Consider the following 20,629-nt stretch of genomic DNA (forward strand, 5'->3'; position numbering starts at 1 on the left):
ATATACTTAGTCTAAGTCAATTATACCAAGCTAACAGAAAAGAACAGCAATTCCAAACATTTTGCTATCACATAACTTTGCAAAAAAAATCCATGAAAAAGGAACCATGCAATTTTACATTTTTGGTGCTTGATTGCAAACTGCTACCGAATTTTAAAAATCACCTCCGCTCATGACAAAGGGCTCTCAGAGCCTAAGTACCCAACGAAGTACTTCTAGCATTTAAGTTTATTTAGACACATACAATTACATTCAATGAAGTTACGAGTGAGCTACAAAATGGAAAGAACTCACACAAATCAAACCTCAAACACATCTCAGAATGAATTCAAGCTTCTCAGCTTAACAACTGCATCTTTATCAATATTTTAAATGCAAAAGGACTCATTAGACACTTATTGTAATCAATTTCGATGATCTATGCTAATTGCAAGACATTATAGTCCACAGCAAGATTTATAGTTACATAACACCTTTCTTCCACATCGCTTACATTACTCCACAATTGTAATTATTAAGCTAATAATACAAAGCAGAACACTTCTTCAAATTAAGGTACCTTTTGCTGTACGTAGCAAAGACTGCCTTCCTGCACCAAGTAAAGAAGTGACTCTTGAAATACTGGGTGGGACTTCTTTATCCAACATAGGACCGAGACGCTGGCAGATTTGCAACAGATGGTCAGGAGCCACATGTTTATTGGATAAGACCTGGGTGAAGAGCAAGTTTTAATAACAACACTGTTTACAGTATCATCAAAAAATAAATGTGTAAGTATAATAAAACATGGTGCAAACCACAAAACATTCTGAAAAAATGTAAAGACTCAGACACAGATCAATCTACCAAGTCAAACCCATCCCAACCAAAATTCCAGAAGTTTTGTAGATATTGATAATTTCTTTTTAATTTAGATGAAAATGACCTAGAAAACCCAAAGCTCAGGAAACTCTGAACAAGAACAAAGTTACAAGGTTAATAATGACTACAGTCAACTCAGCACAAAGTTATCACAATCAAAACAGTAAAGGGGCCAGCATGTCACCAGAGCGCTGGCGGAGTCCCACAGCTCCACTTCCGATCCACGCAAGACAGCAGATGGGCCAAGTACTAGGGCCCCACAGCCACGGGAAAGGCCCGGGTGGCATTCTGGCTCCTGGCTCGGGCCTGTTCCAGTGCCAACCATGGTAGCTAGCTGGGAAGGAGTCAGTGAAGGGCAAAGATCCCTTTCCCTTGTCTCGCCAACTGTTTCTCAAATTTACACACACACACACACACACACACACACACACACGTGGGGGGCATCAAGTGAGACAAAGATCAGTGGTAGAATCAAGTGTTCAGAAGCACACACACACAAGTACCAGGGCTGCAGAAACTTGGTGGGGGACAGAATTAAAATACATTATGAATTCTTCATTGATTTTTTTAAGTCATCTCATCAGACCATTTGCAAAAAAAAAGACTTGCTCTTCATCTCACACTGTAACCAAAATTATCTCCAGATGAATCATAAAACGATACAACTCCTAAAACATCAGAAGAAAATGTCTATGATGTAGAAGTAGGCCAAGAAGAATGTGATACCGAAAGGATAGCCCACAAAAACACGGTAACTTGTATTCAAAGGGAGCTCAGGAAGAATGAAAACACAGCTACAGGCTAAAAGTCATCAGGAAGTGTATTTCTGAAGGAAATGTACCCAGAAACGTCAAGCACTCTGAAACGATCGGGAGCCATGTTGGGACACTGCACGTAAAGCTGCCACAACATCCCCTGTGCGCACAGGTTCATGGCCCAGCTGCTGACTCCACTTCTGACCTAACTCCCTGCTCATTTTCTGGGGCAGCAGTGGAAAACGGCCCAGCTACTTGGTCCCCTGCGACACGAGGCAGATCTGAATGAGCTCTCGGCCCAGACCTGGGGTGTTTTTGTGGGGTTTTTTTTGTTTTGTTTTTCTTTTTGAGGCCACGCAGAGTGTGAAACACCAGTTGGAAAACCTCTGTCCCTCCCTCTCTGGCTTCAAACAAATAAATGTGTATTTTTAAAAATTTATGAACTACCATAAAAAAAAAATTGCACAACCTGGTTTTCTTGAGCATGCCTGCTGTGCAGCTCAGAGGAACCTCAAGCCTCAGGTCTCACAGTGGCCCCTCAAGGGTCAGCATGGTCCTTTTCTATTTTGGGGGGTCTGAAGTGCTCCCATTTACTGTGCACCCCAGAGCCCCTCGCATTATGATCCCCAAGAAAACCACTTGAAATAATTTACAAATGTGTTTAGGCCATTTAAATTGGATTCATTCTTGGTTAAAACTGAGTACCCAACAGTTCACCCCACTTCTTGCTTGCCTGAGCAGCGATTCCCACGCCGCTGCCTTAGGGCGCTAAGAGAGCAGCGGGACCTGCTCTTGCCCTGATCAATCAGGCCATCAGTTCCTGGGAGCTCGACCAGTGGAACCTTCAAACAAAGAGTTTGGGGCCTTGTCCTTAATACTGGTGCACTGTGGCAACCGTCAGACAATATTGAGTGGGTGTATATCTAGTTTCCTCCAGAATGGCAAAGGTCCTACCCCCCATTTCCATGCCTGCTGCCACTGTTAAGTCTATGCCTTTTCTTCTTACAGCAGTTAGGCTGTGAGCCAGATCTTTTGGGATCGCCTGTCTCTAGACACCTTGGACTTTTTGTTGCCCAATCATTTAACTCTCATAGCCTCATTAAAAGCATACACAGGCCTTAAGTTGATAGCCACTGTAACCCCAGTAAATTCAGTCAGGCTATGCGTCTACCACCCCAACCGTATCCTCAGTGGTTCTTTCTCAACCAATTTCTCCAGCCCCACTAGTCGTTACTGATGCTAGTTCCACAGACACAACAGCTGCAGTTAAATATACCTCAAAACCAACTACCTTAGCAATTTGTGCATGCTGGACTGGCGAGGACGCCTCAGTTTTCAGAGCTGCTGGCCACTTACTGTGCCTTACAGCTCACTCCGCGGCCCTGTAACTTATTCAATGAGAGTATATATTGTGCAGTGGTTTCCTCAGCTTCCTTACGCTTGTTGCAGACTGGATTATCCTAGTCTCAACTCAACAGTTGAAGCCCGCCATTCCCCCTTCTTTATCCAAAAGATCAGAGTTCATTCTGGCCTTCCTGGCCCTTCGTCGTCATCATCATCATCCCTTAATCAGCACAGGTACCAGGTCAGGAAGTCCCAGCGTGATGGCTACCAAGGTGGCTGGAGAAGGGTGGAGTTTGCCTCCAACCAAACCCGGAACAGATGGTGGAATTCTGGTGGGCTCCTCAGGCGGTGAGACCACTGTTGCACCAATGAGGGGCACAGACCCATATCCCCCCACCAATAAGGGCTAAGGCGACCCGTCTCGGCTTCCATGTCAAGAATTTAAAAGGGCCCCTTCCCCCGTCTCTTCGCGCTCTTCTTCCACTGTAGCCCACTCCTTCACGGCTGTCCTTCCTGCTGCACGGGAAAGGGAAGCCTGTGATCATAGTTCCCCGAAATAAAGGCCATCTACATTCTTCTCATTTCCTCGGCTGAGTTATTGTTTCCCTGGTGGGTGGCAAATCTGACACAGCACAGCTCATTCAAGGACACAGAAGAGAGACTGCAGTGCAGCCCACAACAACACACCACCCTTGCCTGTACGGCGAGTGATCAGGCCAGTTTGAGGTCTCGGTTAGCTGAAACCACTGTCGGGCCCAAGTCCTTGGGATACTGTCACCCACCCTCCCAGGGGACCTGGACAGAATTCCTACAACAGCTAGGGTTTGATCTGGGGCCAAGCCCTCGCTGTTGTATGTATTTGGGAAATAAACCAGCAAATGCAAGGTGACTAAGTGTTCATAAAGAAATGGAAAAGTTTATTTCAGTGCATTAAGGTTTTGAAGTCTATGCACAATTCTTCAGGACACACATTGTCCATGAACTTATGCCAAAACAGAGGCAGCACTCAAAAGCTTCATGGTGTTAATAGCATGCTATACCAGAAAGTAAAACTGTGGCAGAAAATCAGAGAAATACAGAGAAACATAAGTCCTATATTATCAAGAAAAAAAAAAATCACAAAGAATTTTTAATACAATTTTTAATTGTGGAAAGAAAAATCACAAACTAACTGACCTAAATAACACATACAAACAATTTTAAAAATTGAGTAAAACACAACATGGCTTGTGGAGGAGGAAAACCACCTTTCTCCAGCTGAGGAAGTCCACTAAGAGGCCGACAACTGTCAAGACAATTTCTAAATGACATAACTGATTTCCAAGCCAGACAAACAATGAAGTCTTGATTTCTGAACATCAAATAAAAAGAAGTTCTCTAGATGTAAAACTGAAGACTACTTCCCAGTGCTTCATCTCTTAAATCACCCGAAGCTTTGTTAACAAGCAGACCACACTCATTTTCCAGACAGAAAAAGCAGTACAACTGATCATCAGAATACTGGGGTGGGTGAGCACTTGGCACAATGGCTAAGAGCTCCCCTAGGTCGTAGAGGGCACCCCCTAGCCACGTGCCTGGACTGGAGTTCTGGCTCAGGGAGGGTGGTGTCAGCAATGATTCCATTTCAGACTCCTTTCTCTGGCCTGGACCAACCCTGGTTGTCAGCTGTGCAAGCAACTGGAGGAATAAAATAGTAGACAGAACAGGTCTCTCTGCCATTCAAATAGATAAATAAAAATAGGAAACTTCAACTTCCTAACTATATGGACAAGTATACTTAGACAAGCCCAAATATTACAGGAACGTGCATTCTATACAGTAGTCATAATCTTCAAACACAAGAAAAATCACAGATCCACTACCGCACTAGGAACTGTAACACACCATCAAAGACCCAGGAAGACTCATCCTACCTCCATATCACACAGGAAGCAGCTCAGCAACGTGGTGCCCATTCCCATACACTCAAGGAAATCACAAGAAAACGGTTCTTAAGTAATGTGCACATGAAAAAAAAATCAACTGGCACATAGAGGAATAGCAATCAGACTCACACCTGATGACTTACAGGAAACTCTACAGACCAAAAGAGAATAGAGCAACATATTCCAGATTCTAAAAGAAAAAAATTTGTCAGCCAAGAATAACGTACCAAGCAAAGCTTTCCTTTGTCTTTGAAAATGAAATAAAATCTTCCACAGAAAAAAAAAAAAAAACTAATAGAATATGCCTCTTCCAAACCTGCCCAATAAATGATAAAGAGGTGCTAGCAGAGAAAATAGCCCCCACCAAAATCAAAGGCAAACACGAAGAACATCCCAGTAAAATAACAAAAGACTAAATCAAACAAGCAACAACTCATTGCTTAATTGACAGGACCAAATTACCACATTTTTATAAAAACCCTGAATGTAAATGACTTAAAGTCATCAATGAAATGTCATAGAATGGGCCTGGCACAGTGGCCTAACAGCTAAAGTCTTTGCCTTGAACGCGCCGGGGTCCCATATGGGCACTAGTTCTAATCCCGGCAGCTCTACTTCCCATCCAGCTCCCTGCTTGTGGCCTGGGAAGACAGTCGAGGACCGCCCAAAGCCTTGGGACCCTGCACCCGCGTGGGAGACCTGGAAGAGGTTCCTGGATCCTGGCTTCAGATCAGTATAGCATCGGCCATTGTGGTCACTTGGGGAGTGAATCATCGGAGGGAAGATCTTCCTGTCTCTCCTCCTCTCTGTATATCTGACTTTCTGATAAATCTTTTTTTTAAATTTTTTTTTAAAAAACAGATGTCATAGATTAGTGGACTGATCAAAAAGAAAACCCAGCTGTCTGCCTACAGGAGACAGACCTCACCAACACAGACCAGCAAAAACTACAGCTCATGGATTTTGATGTTTCTGTTTTTATTTTCATTTCCTCAAAACAATTTTTTTCTCAAATTCTTCACTAATAGGTCACTCATGAGCAAGATTTTCTTCAGGAAGGTTCTTGATTTTCATTTCTTCAGCGACACATTGGTCATTCAGTAGAATGTTAACCTAACTTCATGGCATTGTAAGTTTCAATTTTTCTTCCTATTGTTGATTTTGTTTTGTGGCTTTTTATTTAGGGGAATACATAGTAACTGAGTATTAGGGATTACCACATCCCAATACAGTGTTCATCTCTACTTCCAGATCCAAGACAGACTCCCAATGAAACATCGTGACAATAGGATGTTGGACTCTGTCACTGTCCATGCCAGCAATGAGGGACTTATGACTGCTTAAGAGGAACTATACTGTTATAATATGGGGAAAACTACAAGGGGGAGAATGGGTTTTGGGGAGGCAGTATGGGAAATCCAGAGCCTATGCAATTGTATCATAATTTTAAAAGGACAAATATATATGTACATATATATAAAATATTATGAGCAAATCAATAAAATGTCAGTTTCTGAAGGCTCAGACCTGAATGTTAAAAGTAGCACCTATCAGCAATTTTATTCAATGCTCACTCACTCACTCTACCAGTTTGTTCTTCATCATAATCCGTGTCCAACCATGCCTTGAATCACTTGTTTTACTAACTTCCGCTACCTTTTGTGACCAAGAATCAGCCTCTTCAAGCCCAGGGAAGCTGATAGGAAGCAATAACAGGGTCCTGATAGTCTGGGTAATTTAGGAAGTAGCCTTTCTAAAATGAATATTCAGTATCTTTCATTTGCTTCTATCTGACCTTTAATTTTCCCTAAAATTTTAAATGTTATCTGGAAACCATGCAAAGGAAAAATTTATAGCCATATCACACTATATTTCTTACACAGTGAACCATAGTACAGCCCAACACTGAAAAAAAAAGTGACAGCATTTTTGTAGCACAAAATTTGAAATGTAGAGTCTTGCTTGCTTAACTCATTCTGTTTCTGAAGAGATGAACACTCGCTTCATTTCTACGCTTTTCAAAGAACCCAAAACTCAAACCCAAAGAGAGACTCCAGTAACAATCGGGGAGAAAGAGATCGTAGCCCCTCGTTTATGTAAAGAAATACCCATGTTGCAGCGCAGGCTTCAGCTGAAAGCATTTTGGTCCTGTGATGCAGTGCTGAAGACACTGCTCAGTGCAGCTTCATCTTCAAAGCAAATCCATTAAAACTCAACACATACAAAACAATTCACAAAAATGTTCTTCAAGAAACAATTCTTAAACTTACAAAAAGTCAAAAAAAGATGCAAATTCTAAATTAAACTGCTGAGCTCTGAAAGGTTGGAACCAATTCTTCATTAAACACATTTAAATCAAATAGAATAATTTTCCAAATGGATATGGAATAAGCAAGAAAGTACACAACTACCCTTCAAAAGGAAATACTTTATGATGTTTTAAATTATTTATTTGAGGGCCTGGCGGCATGGCCTAGCGGCTAAAGTCCTTGCCTTGAACACGCTGGAATCCCATATGGGCACCAGTTCTAATCCTGGCAGCTACACTTCCCATCCGACTCCCTGCCTGTGGCCTGGGAAAGCAGTTGAGGACGGCCCAAAGCCTTGGGACCCTGCACCCACGTGGGAGACCCAGAAGAGGTTCCCGGCTCCTGGCTTAGGTTCGGCATAGCATTGGCCATTGTGCTCACTTGGGGAGTGAATCATCAGATGGAAGATCAAGCACCCCAACAGTGACCTTGACCTGCAGTGTATCTGCTCCGTGTAGATCCGCAATCCAGGGACTGCCCAGTTTCACTGCAAACTGGATATCGCAACGCATGGGGAGGGGCACGTCCTTCAGAAAGCTCACAGACCTCCAACATTATCTTTTTTTTGGAGCAGGGCGGAGGTAGATTTGTTTTATTTGAAACAGTGACAGAGGAGGGAGATACAGAGATCTTTGCACATTCTCTCCTCAAGCGGCAACAACAGTGGGGACTGGGCTATGCCAGAGCCAGGAGACCTGACTGCCTCCACGAATGCTGGCAAGGGCCCAAGCACACTGCCCGGGAGCTGCATCAGAAGTGGAGCAGCTGCACTTGAACTGGAGCTCATTCAGGCAGCAGCTTAACCCACCATTCCCCCCCAGTGCTAGCTCTTCAACACTACCTTTTTTTTTTTTAAAAAGATTTATTTTTATTATTTTTTTATTGGAAAGGCGGATACACAGAGAGGAGAGACAGAGAGGAAGATCTTCCGTCCGATGATTCACTCCCCAAGTGAGCGCAACAGGACGATACTATGCCAATCCGAAGCCAGGAGCCTCTTCCGGGTCTCCCACGCGGGTGCAGGGTCCCAAAGCTTTGGGCCGTCCTCGACTGCTTTCCCAGGCCACAGGCAGGGAGCTGGAAGGGAAGCGGAGCTGCCGGGATTAGAACCGGCGCCCATATGGGATCCCGGGCGTGCAAGGCGAGGACCTTTAACCACTTGCGCCACTGCGCCGGGCCCCAACACTACCTTTTAATTCAGTTATTCCAAGAACATTTTGAAACCTACTCATACAAATTAAGAATTGCTGATGAGTTCAAACCGTTAACTTTATGCACAGTACTTGTAAAGAAATAATTCAACCATTAGCTAATCATGTTTTGCCCATTAGACATGCTAAGATTAAAAGGATGAATCAGTATACTCACATTCCATAATCAAAAATATAAATTGAAAGTTTTTTGAAGAGTAAGATTTTTTGTTGTTGTTAAATATTTATTTTTATTGGAAAGGCAGATATTCAGAAGAGTAGAGACAGAGAGGAAGACCTTCCATCCAATGATTCACTCCCCAAGTGACCGCAAAGGCTGGTGCCGAGCTGATCAGGAGCCAGGAGCTTCTTCCGGGTCTCCCACGTGGGTGCAGGGTCCCAAGGCTTTGGGCCGGCCTCCATTGCTCACCCAGGCCACAAGCAGGGAGCTGGATGGAAAGCAAGGCTGCCGGGATTAGAACCAGCACTCATATGGGATCCCGGCAGGGTCAAGGCAAGGACTTTAGCTGCTAGGCCACTGTGCCAGGTCCTGAAGAGTAAAATTTGTAATGAACACCTAAAACATGGAAGCCATTTTATTCAACAATTAAGTTACAAGAAACTAACAGATATCAATTTCAAACACAATTAAATTTACACACACAAATGCTATGTGTATATTCACAGAATCACTAGTAAAAAATCAGAAACCAACCAATGTCCCTGAGCAGTTGGTTTAAAAAACTCTATGAAATGGAAAGGAGTTTACAGTCCTTTACCTTCTGGGATCTTACACTGGTTCAGGGAGTTCCACAGACACAAGAGTCCAAAGACCCAAAATCTCTTACACAGAATGGTCAGATCTCTGTGTATAGTCTACACACTCTAATTCCAAAATATGCAAATTAAGTCAGTGAATTTTTCAGATTCTCACATCCAATTTACTGCACCAACCCTACCAAGAATACTGAAGAGTCCACATCACAGCACCAGGGCCGGGAACCAGCCAGTGCTGGGGCACAGCAGGACCAGCTGCTACCTGCAATGCCCGAATCCCACATGAACACTGATTCGAGTCCTGGCACCTCCACTTCCAACCCAGCCGCCTGCTAATGTGCAGGCTAAACCAACAGAAGACAGTCCAAGCGCTAAGTGCTGCCACAAGTGGGAGAGCCAACTGCAGTCCAGCCTCCCGCTTTCAGCCTGGCTCAACCCTAAGCAACGTAGCCACTGGGGAATGAGCCAGAAGATGGACAAACGCTCTTCCTCTCTGACTCCCAGCCTAAACTCCTAACTTCAGCTTCTTGAAGATTCAAATCCTGGCAACCTGCAGAAACAGCTCAAGTAATTGAGTGCCACCACCTTTGTGGGAAATGGCTAGCCTCAGACAATGCAGGCACTTAGAGCAAAACAACATATGGAAGTTCTTGCCATCTCTGTGTGTCTCCGATTCCCAAATTTGGGGGAGAGGGGCCTCAGCTAAAATCTGAAGTAACACGGCAGACAAAATTAACTCTACACTGCTACTTTTTGCATTCAAAATATAACTTCCTGGCCCAAAACATGGCACAACAGGCTAACCTAAGCCTCCATCTGAGGCGCCAACATCTCAGATGAATGCTGGTTCGAATACTGTCGGCCCTTCTCTCAATCCAGCTCCCTGTTAACAGTCTAGGGACCAACAGAGGACTGCCCAAGGCCTTGGGTGCCTGAGTCCACCTAGGAGACCCAGAAGAAGCTGCTGGCTTTCAGGTTTCAACCAACCAAGCTCTGACTATTGTAGCCACGTGACAAGTGAACCAGTAGATGAAACATGTCTCTCCTTTCTCTGTAATTCTGTCCTTCAAATAAAAATAAACAAATACTGGGCCTGGCAGGATAGCCTAGTGCTTAATCCTCACCCAAATGCACCAGGATCCCATAGGGGTGCCAGTTCATATCCCAGCAGCTACACTTCCCATCCAGCTCCCTGCCTGTGGCCTGGGAAAGCAGTGGAGCACAGCCCAAAGCTTGGGACCCTGCACCCGCGTGGGAGACCCAGAAGAGCTCCTGGCTCCTGGCTTGGGATTGGCTCAGCACCAGCTGTTGCAGTCACTTGGGGAGTGAATCATCGGGGAATGAATCATCGGAAGATCTTCCTCTCTGTCTCTTCTCCTGTCTGTATATTTGATTTTCCAATAAATAAATAAATCTTAAAAAAATTAACTGATGTCAATAAGGACAAATTTCATCAAACATTTAATTATTAAATTACAGATAATCTGCTCTAAATAAGGAAATATACTGCAGCATACTGCATTGTCTGGACAAACACTGAGAGCCTACCAATTCCAGGAGCCACCAAGCAGCTATAACTGCACTAAAGATTACATGCAGTTTGTCAGAAAGAATCACTATTGAAATATAATGTTAGAAACTATTATTCTTTCCTTAACCAAGAACATAAAAATGTATGTCAAAGCCCATTACAGGGGCTGGTGCTACGGTACAACTAAACAAGCCTCCACCTGCAGCACCAGCATCCCATATGAATTCCGGTCTGAGTCCCAGCAGCTGCACTTCCGACCCAGCTTCCAGCCGATCGCCTCGGAGAGCAGCAGAGGAAGGCCCAAGTCCTTGAGCTCCTGCACACACGTGGAGATCCAGAAGCAGCTCCTGGTTGCTGGCTTCGGATCAGCTCAGCTCTGGCCACTGCAGTCATCTGAAGAGTGGGCCAGTATATGGGTGATCTCTCTCTCTCTCCCCCCTCAACCCCTGTAACTCTGCCTTTCAAAATATTTTCTTTAAAATGAAAAAAAAAAGTTTAAAAAAAATTACAGAGCTAAGGAAACAAATCTAAATTTACTACACTTCAGGAAATGATGAGCCTGAGTGGGTACTGTAGTGCAGCAGGCCAAACTACTGCCTGTAACACCAGCATTCCATACGGGCACCAGTTCAGGTACTGGCTACTCCACTTCCAATCCAGCTCCCTGCTAATGCACCTAGGAAAACAGCAGAGGACAGCCTATCACACACATGGAAAACCTGGACATGAGGGGCTTCAGCCCCGTCCAGCCTGCCCAGCCCAACCACTGAGGGAGGGATCCAACAGTGGACAAATAAGTTCTCATCTCTCCAACTCAGCCTTTCAAATGCAACAAATCTTAAAAACAGTACTGAGCCCTTCTGTGAAAGACTGGTGCTGCTTTCATCCCAGGTAGATAAAGAACTGACCACAGACACCTGCCCAACTTTTAGCAAGCTAAGTGCCAGGTTGGCATTAGGGACCAGAACCCAGAGCCGCCTCAGTCACACTGTACCTGCCCCAATTCTTCCCACAGATGTCAAAGGGCCAAAACGAGAGAAACCGCCAATTCCAAGGGCACTGAAGGGCCCCTCTAAGGCCACAGAAGGGACACAGCAGAGCAAAAACGGATCTCTTCTGGCATAAAAGGCAGGGCAGGAATGTAAAGAGAACATTCCAACAGCTATATAGCTGCCAGTCAAAAAGATGAAAAATTACCTCATGAATCAGACCTGGCACAGTGCACTGAGCCACTGTTTGTAACACCATCAGACAGCTGAGTCTTGGCTCCTCTCCCTCCGATCCCGCGTCAAGCCAGCATCCTGGGAAGGCGGCAGCCATCCGTGTAGGTCCTGGCTTTGGCCTGGCCCAGCCATGGCTGTTGCTATCATCTGAGAGTAACCCAGCAGGTGGAAGATTTCTGTCTCTCCCTACCATTCCATCTCTGTCACTGCCTTCCAAAGAAGGAACAAGTCTTATATAACCAGGTTGGGTATGGGTCATCTGGGCAAGGGTACTGTTCCTGCCAGCACGGGAAGTGGACTACGTCAGCCCGGACCAACAACTTACCAGTGGGCACGAGATGTGCCACTGAGCGGAGACCCAACAGAGGAGCCTGGGGAACAGCTGCAGTCCCTGCAGGTCAGTGCAAGAACTAAAGCAAGGAGCAGCTCCTAGTAGACCAGGTTATAGTACCTGCTGGCACGTGTGTGGCTCAGGTCTGGGGGGCGGGCTGGGCCGGTTCATAACACCCCATTGGCAGATGTGAGAACCAGGATGGGGTGCAGCACAGGCTGGGTCCGGCCACAGCAGCAGCCAGTTTGCATTAGGGCTGGGACTGGGGGCTGACTGCACCAGATTGGGCAGCAGCTCCAGCCAGTGCAAGCTGAAATATGTGCACACTGGGCTGGGCCAGACTAAAGCACCTGCCAGCAAATGCTGGGGGCCAGTCCAGTCGGGGTTACTGGGGGTCACTGACTAGGCTACAGCTCCCTCTGTATACCTGAGGGCTGAAGCTGAGTTGGGCAGGGCTGGCCTGGTCCGCAACACCCACTGGCTTACTGAGGATAGAGGGCAGAACAAACTGATCGGGCCGAACGGCGTGGCCTGGAAAAAAAAAGTCCTCGCCTTGAACACCCCAGGATCCCATATGGGCGCCAGTTCTAATCCCAGCAGCTACACTTCCCATCCAGCTCCCTGCTTGTGGCCTGGGAAGACAGTTGAGAACAGACCAAAGCTTTGGACCCTGCACCCATGTGGGATACCCGGAAAAAGTTCCTGGATCCTGGCTTCAGATCGGCATAGCATTGGCCATTGCAGTCACTTAGGGAGTGAACCACTGGACGGAAGATCGTCCTCTCTGTATATCTGACTTTGCAATAAAAATAAATCTTTTAGAAAAAATTTTTTAATTCAACAGAAAAGGGAATTTTTAAAAAAGGCAGTTCTTCTGATTGAAGGGAAAATACCACAAATAAGACCCATGAAACTGCACAGAAGGATCCAAAATACCAACACAAGGGGGTTGAAGGAGACCTGTGACAGCAGCCAGTCAAAGTGCCGGCTCGAAGCCCAGCTGCTCCTATTCAGACCAAGCTAATGTGCCCGGGAAAGCAACAAAAGATGGTCCAAGTACTTGTACCCCCGACACCCATGTGGGAGACCCAGTGCAGTGCCAAGCTTCTGGCTTCTACCTGAACCGCGCCCGCCGTTGGGGAGTGAGGCAGTTTCATGAAACATGCCTGCGTTTCTATCATAAGTCGGACACTCTACAAATGAGTGCCTACATGCCTACAAATAAGTCAAACATTCTAAAGCTATACAGCTACAAGCAAGCAAATAATACGGACTTCAAAACAACTAATACTATCTAGGAAAATGTCAAATATGTGCAAAGGAAAACACTGTTAATAACACAAAGATCAGCAGCACAAGGAACAGCTTTACTGCCTATGAGAACAAAGCATATAGTCGCGCTGTTAGCCAAAGGGAAGTTGGTATGCGTATACTGACGCAAGGCAAACATTTAACCTGAGATGCATTATGAGAGATGAAGGGCATTCCTAATCTTATGAAAGGGTCCATTTGATAGGGAGACAATAATTCTAAATTTATTTAGAGTGCACTGCATCTTGACAACTTCAAAACAACTGAAGGAAGGGCTGGTGTGGTACAGTGGGTTAACCTACCCTTGAGACATCACTTTGCTGCATGAGAATGCCAGGGCAAGTCCTGAGGCCACGTCTGGGGTGGGGGTTTACTCGTGATAGCCTTCAGCAAGTCAGGGGCCTGATGAGGTGGAAGCAGGAGTGGCAGGCCAGGCACCTGACACAGGGTCGGAGCAGGCACGCCAGCGTGCCTCACAGGTCCTGAACAGAAGGCACCTGCAGCATATCCCCATGCTAGGCCAGGAGCCTGAGGCTGGGGTCTTGGGGTGAGAGGTACTGATGGCCTTTAGCAGGCCAAGTGACTGACACTGGGGTCCTAGGAAGCCCACCAACCATGGTGTACCCCAATGCCAGTCTGGGATCAGGCCAGGGATTTTACGGGTCCTAGGTAGGCTGTACCTACAACACAACACCATGAAGTCTGGGAGCCACAGGCTAGGAACCCAATCAGCTCTAGGAGGCTGCACCCTGGAGGATGAGCTTCCAGGAAGAGGGCCCCTCTATGTAATCAACCCCCTTTCCAGGATCCTAACAAGCCAGCAAGCAATTAGGGGAGCTTGCTCTCTCTCCCCCAGCAACACAAGGGCAGATCAGAAACACCTCTCTCACCTTCCCTCCCTGTGCACCCTACCACTGAGTACTTCTCAAGAACCTCTGTGATTTTCTCAACTTTAAATAAGCTAGGGTCCAGCTCAGTGGCCTAGCGGCTGAAGTCCTCTCCTTGAATGTACCGGGATCCCATATGGGCACCAGTTCTAATCCTGGCAGCCCTGCTTCCCATCCAGCTCCCTGCTTGTGTCCTGGGAAAGCAGTTGAGGACAGCCCAAGGCCTTGGGACCCTGCACCCGCGTGTGAGAGCCAGAAGCAGCTCCTGGCTCCTGGTTTTGGATCACCTCAGCTCTGACCATTGCGGCCACTTATGGAGTGAACCAGTGGACAGAAGATCTGTCTGTCTCTCCTTCTCTGTGGATCTCCCTTTCCAATAAAATAAATAAATAAATCTTTAAAAAAAAAATCTAGTCCTCAAACAAAAGGTTTACTCAGACGATAAAAATCTTAATCAGTGGCAATGAGCCCCCCTGTGACATGCTGCCCCATAAAGATCTTCGGAATTTTTTCTTCTGGTTAAGACCAGACTGGCTTACAAAAGCACATCATATTATCCACTGATGTTTCTTAATAATCCTTTTTGCTTTGTTAAAATAAGCATTTCACCTTTACACACACAGTCCTGTCCAATCCTTTCATCTGCAGGTATGTGAGAAGCACAGAGCAAGAAACAGAAACAGCTCCCACCCACCAGTCCAGGCCCGAGACGACCACAACCACCAGGGGCCGCGCAGAAGTCAGGGACAGGAAGGCGTGGTTTCCCAGGGGGACGCAGGGACCCGTGTTTAGGAGTCAGCACTGCCTCCCGGGGTCCACAGTTGCAGGAAGCTGGAATCCAGAGGAAGCAGGGCTCCAACCCAGCATTTCAAATTGCGGATGCGCCCCAGTGCAGGGTGGAGCCCCAGAACCGGCACAAGCTGAACAGAAACTGAAGCTTTACAAACATCAGTGTTACAATTTCTTGAAAACCTTTTAAAAAAAAATCAATGCCTGGTTTCATGACAAAGACTCAACTTCAACTGGCTTAAAGAACACTGTACTTAGAGTTCTTCAACCTCAGACGGTCTCATCAAATGCAGGCCACCAGCAACAAAATCTAACAACCTGCCCCATCTCTCACTAAAGTACTTTCCAGAAGACACGGACTATATTGTCAGTGCAATGCATAAACATTCATTTAACTCCAACTAAGAACCAAAAGACAGGAAAATCTGAAGAGGGACACACACTGGCACTTAGCATTATAAAGCCAGAGCTTTATACATACTCACACACAAATGGCATCCCCCCAACTGAAATCAAAATAAATATAACAAACTGGCTATAAAATCAAACCTGTAAATGTGGTGCATAGATCATTACACCATTCTCATTTGAAAAATAGAGATTTTGGAAACTTAGAAATCACACAAAAAACCTTTACAAAAACATAATAAACCACAAAATAATAAAATCACAATCACAAATATAAATCACAAAAGCAACTCTAGTAAATAATAAATACTCAAATAGTTGAACCTCCTTGTTGCCCTGCACCGTGTGCTGCGACGGGGCAGCGGGCCAGGAGCAGAGGACGGCCACCGGGCAAGCCAAGGCAGGCCGGGACAGCACCCCCACGGCCACGCCCCAGCACGAAAGCGGACACGGATTTAAATAAAACTATTACTTTCCAGTAGGGTTCTAAGCAATGCGACCGGCAAAAACCAAAACCTTACATAAAGTGTGTAACTTCTCCAGCAGTTACAGAGCCCTGCATTTGCGTTCCGGAGTTTCACTTTCCCTCGTGCGGGAACTGCAGTGCTGTGTCGTCAGGACTTTCTGCTCACCAACCAGGCTAACGTCACCAGCAAACAGCAGTCCTGTGAACAGTCCTTCAGTTAAACCAAAGCTCTTGGTAACTTCAGCCAACCTTCGGTGTGCACGTGTGGCTGCTCCCAGGTGGCAGCGCCACCTCACACGAGTCTTCCACCATCCGCGGCCACATCCCCTCCGCCAGCCGGTGACCATGGCCTGGCAAGCCTCAAATACCCCTTTCACCCTAAGAAAAGGCACACTTTCCCGGAAAACACATTTTTTCCCACTAAAGACAAATAAATCCCTGAGACTGCTAACACTGTGAACAAACTCCTCACAGACTGGGACAGCAACTGAACAGGTGCACGGAGGGAAACAAAAGCGTAGTCAGCAGCACTCAAAGAAAAACCCAGCCTCCCTGGTGAGGAACGCCCGTGTTAAGTCACACCGGGCAAGCTCAGCGCCCACTCGCCACTGCAAGCCAACTGCCCAGGGCCCGCTGCGCACAGCCAGCAGATTCCAGAGGCCGCGTGTGCAAACAGCAATATCTTCACAAAAATCACTAAGCTAAAGCAGGCACCTCCAGAGACAGAAGACTCTTCTCCCAGGGAACAAGTGGTCGGAAGCCCAGGGCGGGGCCAGAGGGGACACCAAATCGGAGCTCGGATGCCAGTCAGATGGCCGGCGCCCAGGGGTGCCAATGTCCACCCGGGCGGCATCACGCCCCCACGGGGGACAGCACGCCCCACAGGAGACTGCACACTCCACGGGCGGCTGCACACCCCCACAGGTGACATCACGTCCCACGGGCGCCTGCACACCCCACGGACGGCTGCACACCCCACGGGGGACAGCACGTCCCACAGGAGACTGCACACTCCACGGACGGCTGCACACCCCACGGGGGACAGCACGTCCCACAGGAGACTGCACACCCCACGGGCGACATCACGTCCCACGGGCGGCAGCACACTCCACGGGGGACAGCACACCCCACGGGGGACAGCACGCCCCACAGGAGACTGCACACTCCACGGGCGGCATCACGCTCCCACGGGCGACAGCACACCCCACGGGCGACAGCACACCCCACGGGCGACATCACGTCCCACGGAAGGCTGCACACCCCACGGAAGGCTGCACACCCCACGGGCGGCATCACGCTCCCACGGGTGACAGCACACCCCTTGGGCAGCAGCACACCCCACAGGCGGCTGCACGCCCCACGGGCGGCCACACCTGGCAGCCCACCCGGCCACCAGGACCGGGCACCCCGGCCGCCCACACTGTCCACTACCCCACAAAACCTCGGGGCTGCCTCGCCCCTTACACGCACCCACCGGGGTCCCTCTGCGGGCGCGTGGCAGGTGCCCCTGCAGGGGCGCGCCCAGGGCGGGGAGGGGTGCGGGAGGGGCGCGCTCACCAATTCCTCGTAGCTCCTGCTGTGCTCGTTGCCCTCCCAGTCCAGCCTCTTCGGCAACAGCTGCAAAAGACACGCAGGGCGCCCGGTGAGCCCCGCCGCCCGCCGCCGACGCGGGGCAGGACGCGGGGCGCGGGCGAGGGGACGCGCCGACGCGGGGGCGGCACACACCTGGTACTGCTCCAGCTCCTGCACCAGCACCTGCGGAGAGACGCGCGGTCAGCGCCGGGCGCCGGCGCGGGCCAGCCCGGGCTGCGGCCCCGCTCCCCGCCCCGCTCCCCGGCCCGCGGGCCGCCCTCACCTGGGCCGCTCTCCGACACGGGCCCGCCGACAGGTACCGCGCGATGAGGAAGTACAGCTCTGCGGGGAGACGGGGCAGCGGGTCAGCGCCGGACGCGCGGGGGACGGCGAGGACGGGGGAGCGACGCGGGACGCGACTGCGGGGTCGGGGGCTGGGAGGGCGGCGGCCCCGCGGCTTACCCGACTCGATGAGGGGCACCGGGCGGCGGGCGGGAGACGGCTCCGCCATGGCCGGGCGCGGGCAGGGAGGCGGGAGCGGGCGAGCGAAGCGTGTAGGCCGCGCCGAGGCCTGCCGGGGCCGGCGTCCCTCTCCTCAGGCGCGCGCCGCCGCCGCCATGCCGTGCGCGCCCGACCCCTCCGCGGGGGAGGAAGTAGTCCCCGCCGCCGAGTGGAAAAGTAGTCCCTCCGCGGTGAGGGGCGCGCGGGCCGCCGGCCGCAGCTACACGGCGGGCCGCTCGGCCTCTGCGCGGTCTCGGGGCCCTCGGGGAGCGGGGACGATGCGGGTGGACGGAGGTGCGGGGCCCGGCCGGCAGGCGGGGGGAGGGCCGGGAGCGCGCGCGGCCGGGATCCCTGCGCGCGGTGAGGCGCCGCCGGGCTTTTGTGAGGGGGCGGCGCGGCGGGCGGGCGGCGGTGGGCGGGCGCGGCGGGCGGAGGACGGGCCGGGCCCTGCGGGAGCCGAGGCCCCGACGCGGAGCGGCCCGGCCTGCGCAGCGCCTCCGGCAGCGGGCCCGGCGCCGTCACCCGCCCTGGGCCGCTCGGGAGGGACACTTGACGGACGGTCACCCGGGGCCAGTGTGTGCTGGTCACCCCCCGACACACGCACATGGCATCGCCGCGAGGGCTCGCTCTCTCGGGAGGACCGAGTAGGGCCCTGAGCGGAGGCTCCGGGGCATGGAGAGCGCTGGAGAATGTTCCCTGGGCCGCGGACAGAGGACCCCGCGGGGTCCCTGCGGCCCGCATTGGCCGGGTGTCCGACGCCGCGGCGCCCAGGGCCGTCAGCTCAGCCGGACGCCAGGACGGAGGCGCAGGCAGGGGACGCCAGGGCCAGGCAGCCACGCCTGCCCGAGAGGGGGTACAGAGTGACCTTGTGTGTCTAGACGTCTCTTGGACGGAAGAGGGCCAAACAACGTTCCGGCGATGACCTAATGTTGGGCTTCTGACCTAACCGGATTCGTTGCCCGTGCACCTCCGGGCGCCCCGTGCAGCGGCCAGCCTGCCACGGCCTGCCCGCGTGCGTGCACCTGAGACACGGCCTGCCCGCGTGCGTGCACCTGAGACACGGCCTGCCCGCGTGCGTGCACCTGAGACACGGCCTGCCCGCGTGCGTGCACCTGAGACACGGCCTGCCCGCGTGCGTGCACCTGAGACACGGCCTGCCCGCGTGCGTGCACCTGAGACACGGCCGGCTTGCTAGGCGCTTGCCGCTTGCGCACGTCATTTCAGCCCCGAGCTCTCATTTTTTTCCTCACCTGCACACTGGCGGAATGTGTGCTCAGCGGTGTGCATTGGTGTGAATTCTTAGCATGTGGTGGGTTGGATCTCCCCTAGAGAACTCCACCGTAGGCCCAGGTGCGCATGTTTGTAACCGCCCCGCGTGTCTGGGCAAGTCCATCACCAAGTCTGTTAACATCACCTGTGCATGAAAAACACTTGTAGTGCTCACAGGGAAGCCGACTGAGGCGGATCCCGAGGGGACGGGCGCCATTCCGGGGCACGTCTGTGTGAGGGGACATGGTACTGGTCAGAGCCAGACATGAATAATGAATAACATTTGAGAGGATTAAGACCAACAGGCAAAGAAACTGCTTAAATAGACTCTTGACTATCCAAAAAAAAAAAAAAAAAAAGCATTCACGCAAGAGTTACAAGGGTGGGGAAGAAAAACCAGATTCAAAAACACATAGGACGGAGACGGCGGCATCCAAGGACCTAAAACGCCGGTTTGGGGCTTCGGGTGATGGCGTCGCGGAGTCGGGCACCGGCCTGTGGCTGACGTGCTCTAGGGCCAGCAGAAAGCACCTGACTGCGGGGACAGCACGTCCCTGCTCTGATGTTGTGAGATAGCCGATGACAAAGGAGCGAGCCGCAACCTTCAGAGAGCTGCCAAGCAGCTGTGTTTCCTCTGGTAACAAGCCACCACGTGCAGCCTTCCAAAGGATAGTTGAGGTGGCTCGCACGGTGGCCCTTGTCTGCAGTCAGCGTGTGGACCGGGCGCCAGGGTAGCAATTACAGGTCCTCACACGAGAAGGTGTGGGTTTTCCCTTGCAGGAGCCTTGCTGCAGCCATCAAACACTCCTACATTTAAATAGAGACTGTGACATGCGGCAAAATAGCCTTCCCGTGCCTGACCCAAATGACGGACAGACGGGACACCCATGCCCACTGAAGGGAGAAGGGGATTCTGCTGTCCACTCCCAGCTTCGGACTGAATGCCCGCTGGGAGACTTGGGAACAAGCGAGAATCCGGCCTGGATCCCACACAGCTGAATCCAATCCAGTCCAGGTGCACGCACTCAGGATGCAAAAAACGGAAACAAAGCCCGAGTTCCTCACAGGAAAGTCACGTGAAGAGCTAAATTATCCAGATGACTTGATAAGCAAAGGCTGGAAGCTGTAACGTTATCACCGTGTCCCTGTGGGAGGACTGACAAAGGCAGTAGTGCGTTTT

At 50.1% G+C, this 20,629-nt stretch overlaps 1 protein-coding gene across 3 annotated transcripts in view; it reads right to left on the reverse strand.

Annotated features, from left to right (window-relative positions):
* Positions 1-18,361, reverse strand: part of BRWD1 (bromodomain and WD repeat domain containing 1) — a 107,884-nt gene extending 89,523 nt beyond the window's left edge. For all 3 annotated transcript variants that reach the window (XM_040986630.1, XM_040986632.1, XM_040986631.1), the window contains exons 1-5: positions 18,142-18,361; positions 17,963-18,021; positions 17,833-17,862; positions 17,665-17,724; positions 560-710 (exon numbers count right to left, since the gene is read on the reverse strand). In XM_040986630.1, coding sequence (XP_040842564.1) covers positions 560-710; positions 17,665-17,724; positions 17,833-17,862; positions 17,963-18,021; positions 18,142-18,190 — 349 coding nt within the window. In that variant the 5' untranslated portion in view covers positions 18,191-18,361. The remainder of the gene's footprint in view (positions 1-559; positions 711-17,664; positions 17,725-17,832; positions 17,863-17,962; positions 18,022-18,141) is intronic.
* Between the last annotated feature and the right edge of the window lie 2,268 nt (positions 18,362-20,629).

This window comes from Ochotona curzoniae, unplaced genomic scaffold, assembly GCF_017591425.1.
Source record: "Ochotona curzoniae isolate NIBS_2020 unplaced genomic scaffold, NIBS_Ocur_1.0 contig_4516, whole genome shotgun sequence".
Lineage (NCBI taxonomy): Eukaryota > Metazoa > Chordata > Mammalia > Lagomorpha > Ochotonidae > Ochotona > Ochotona curzoniae.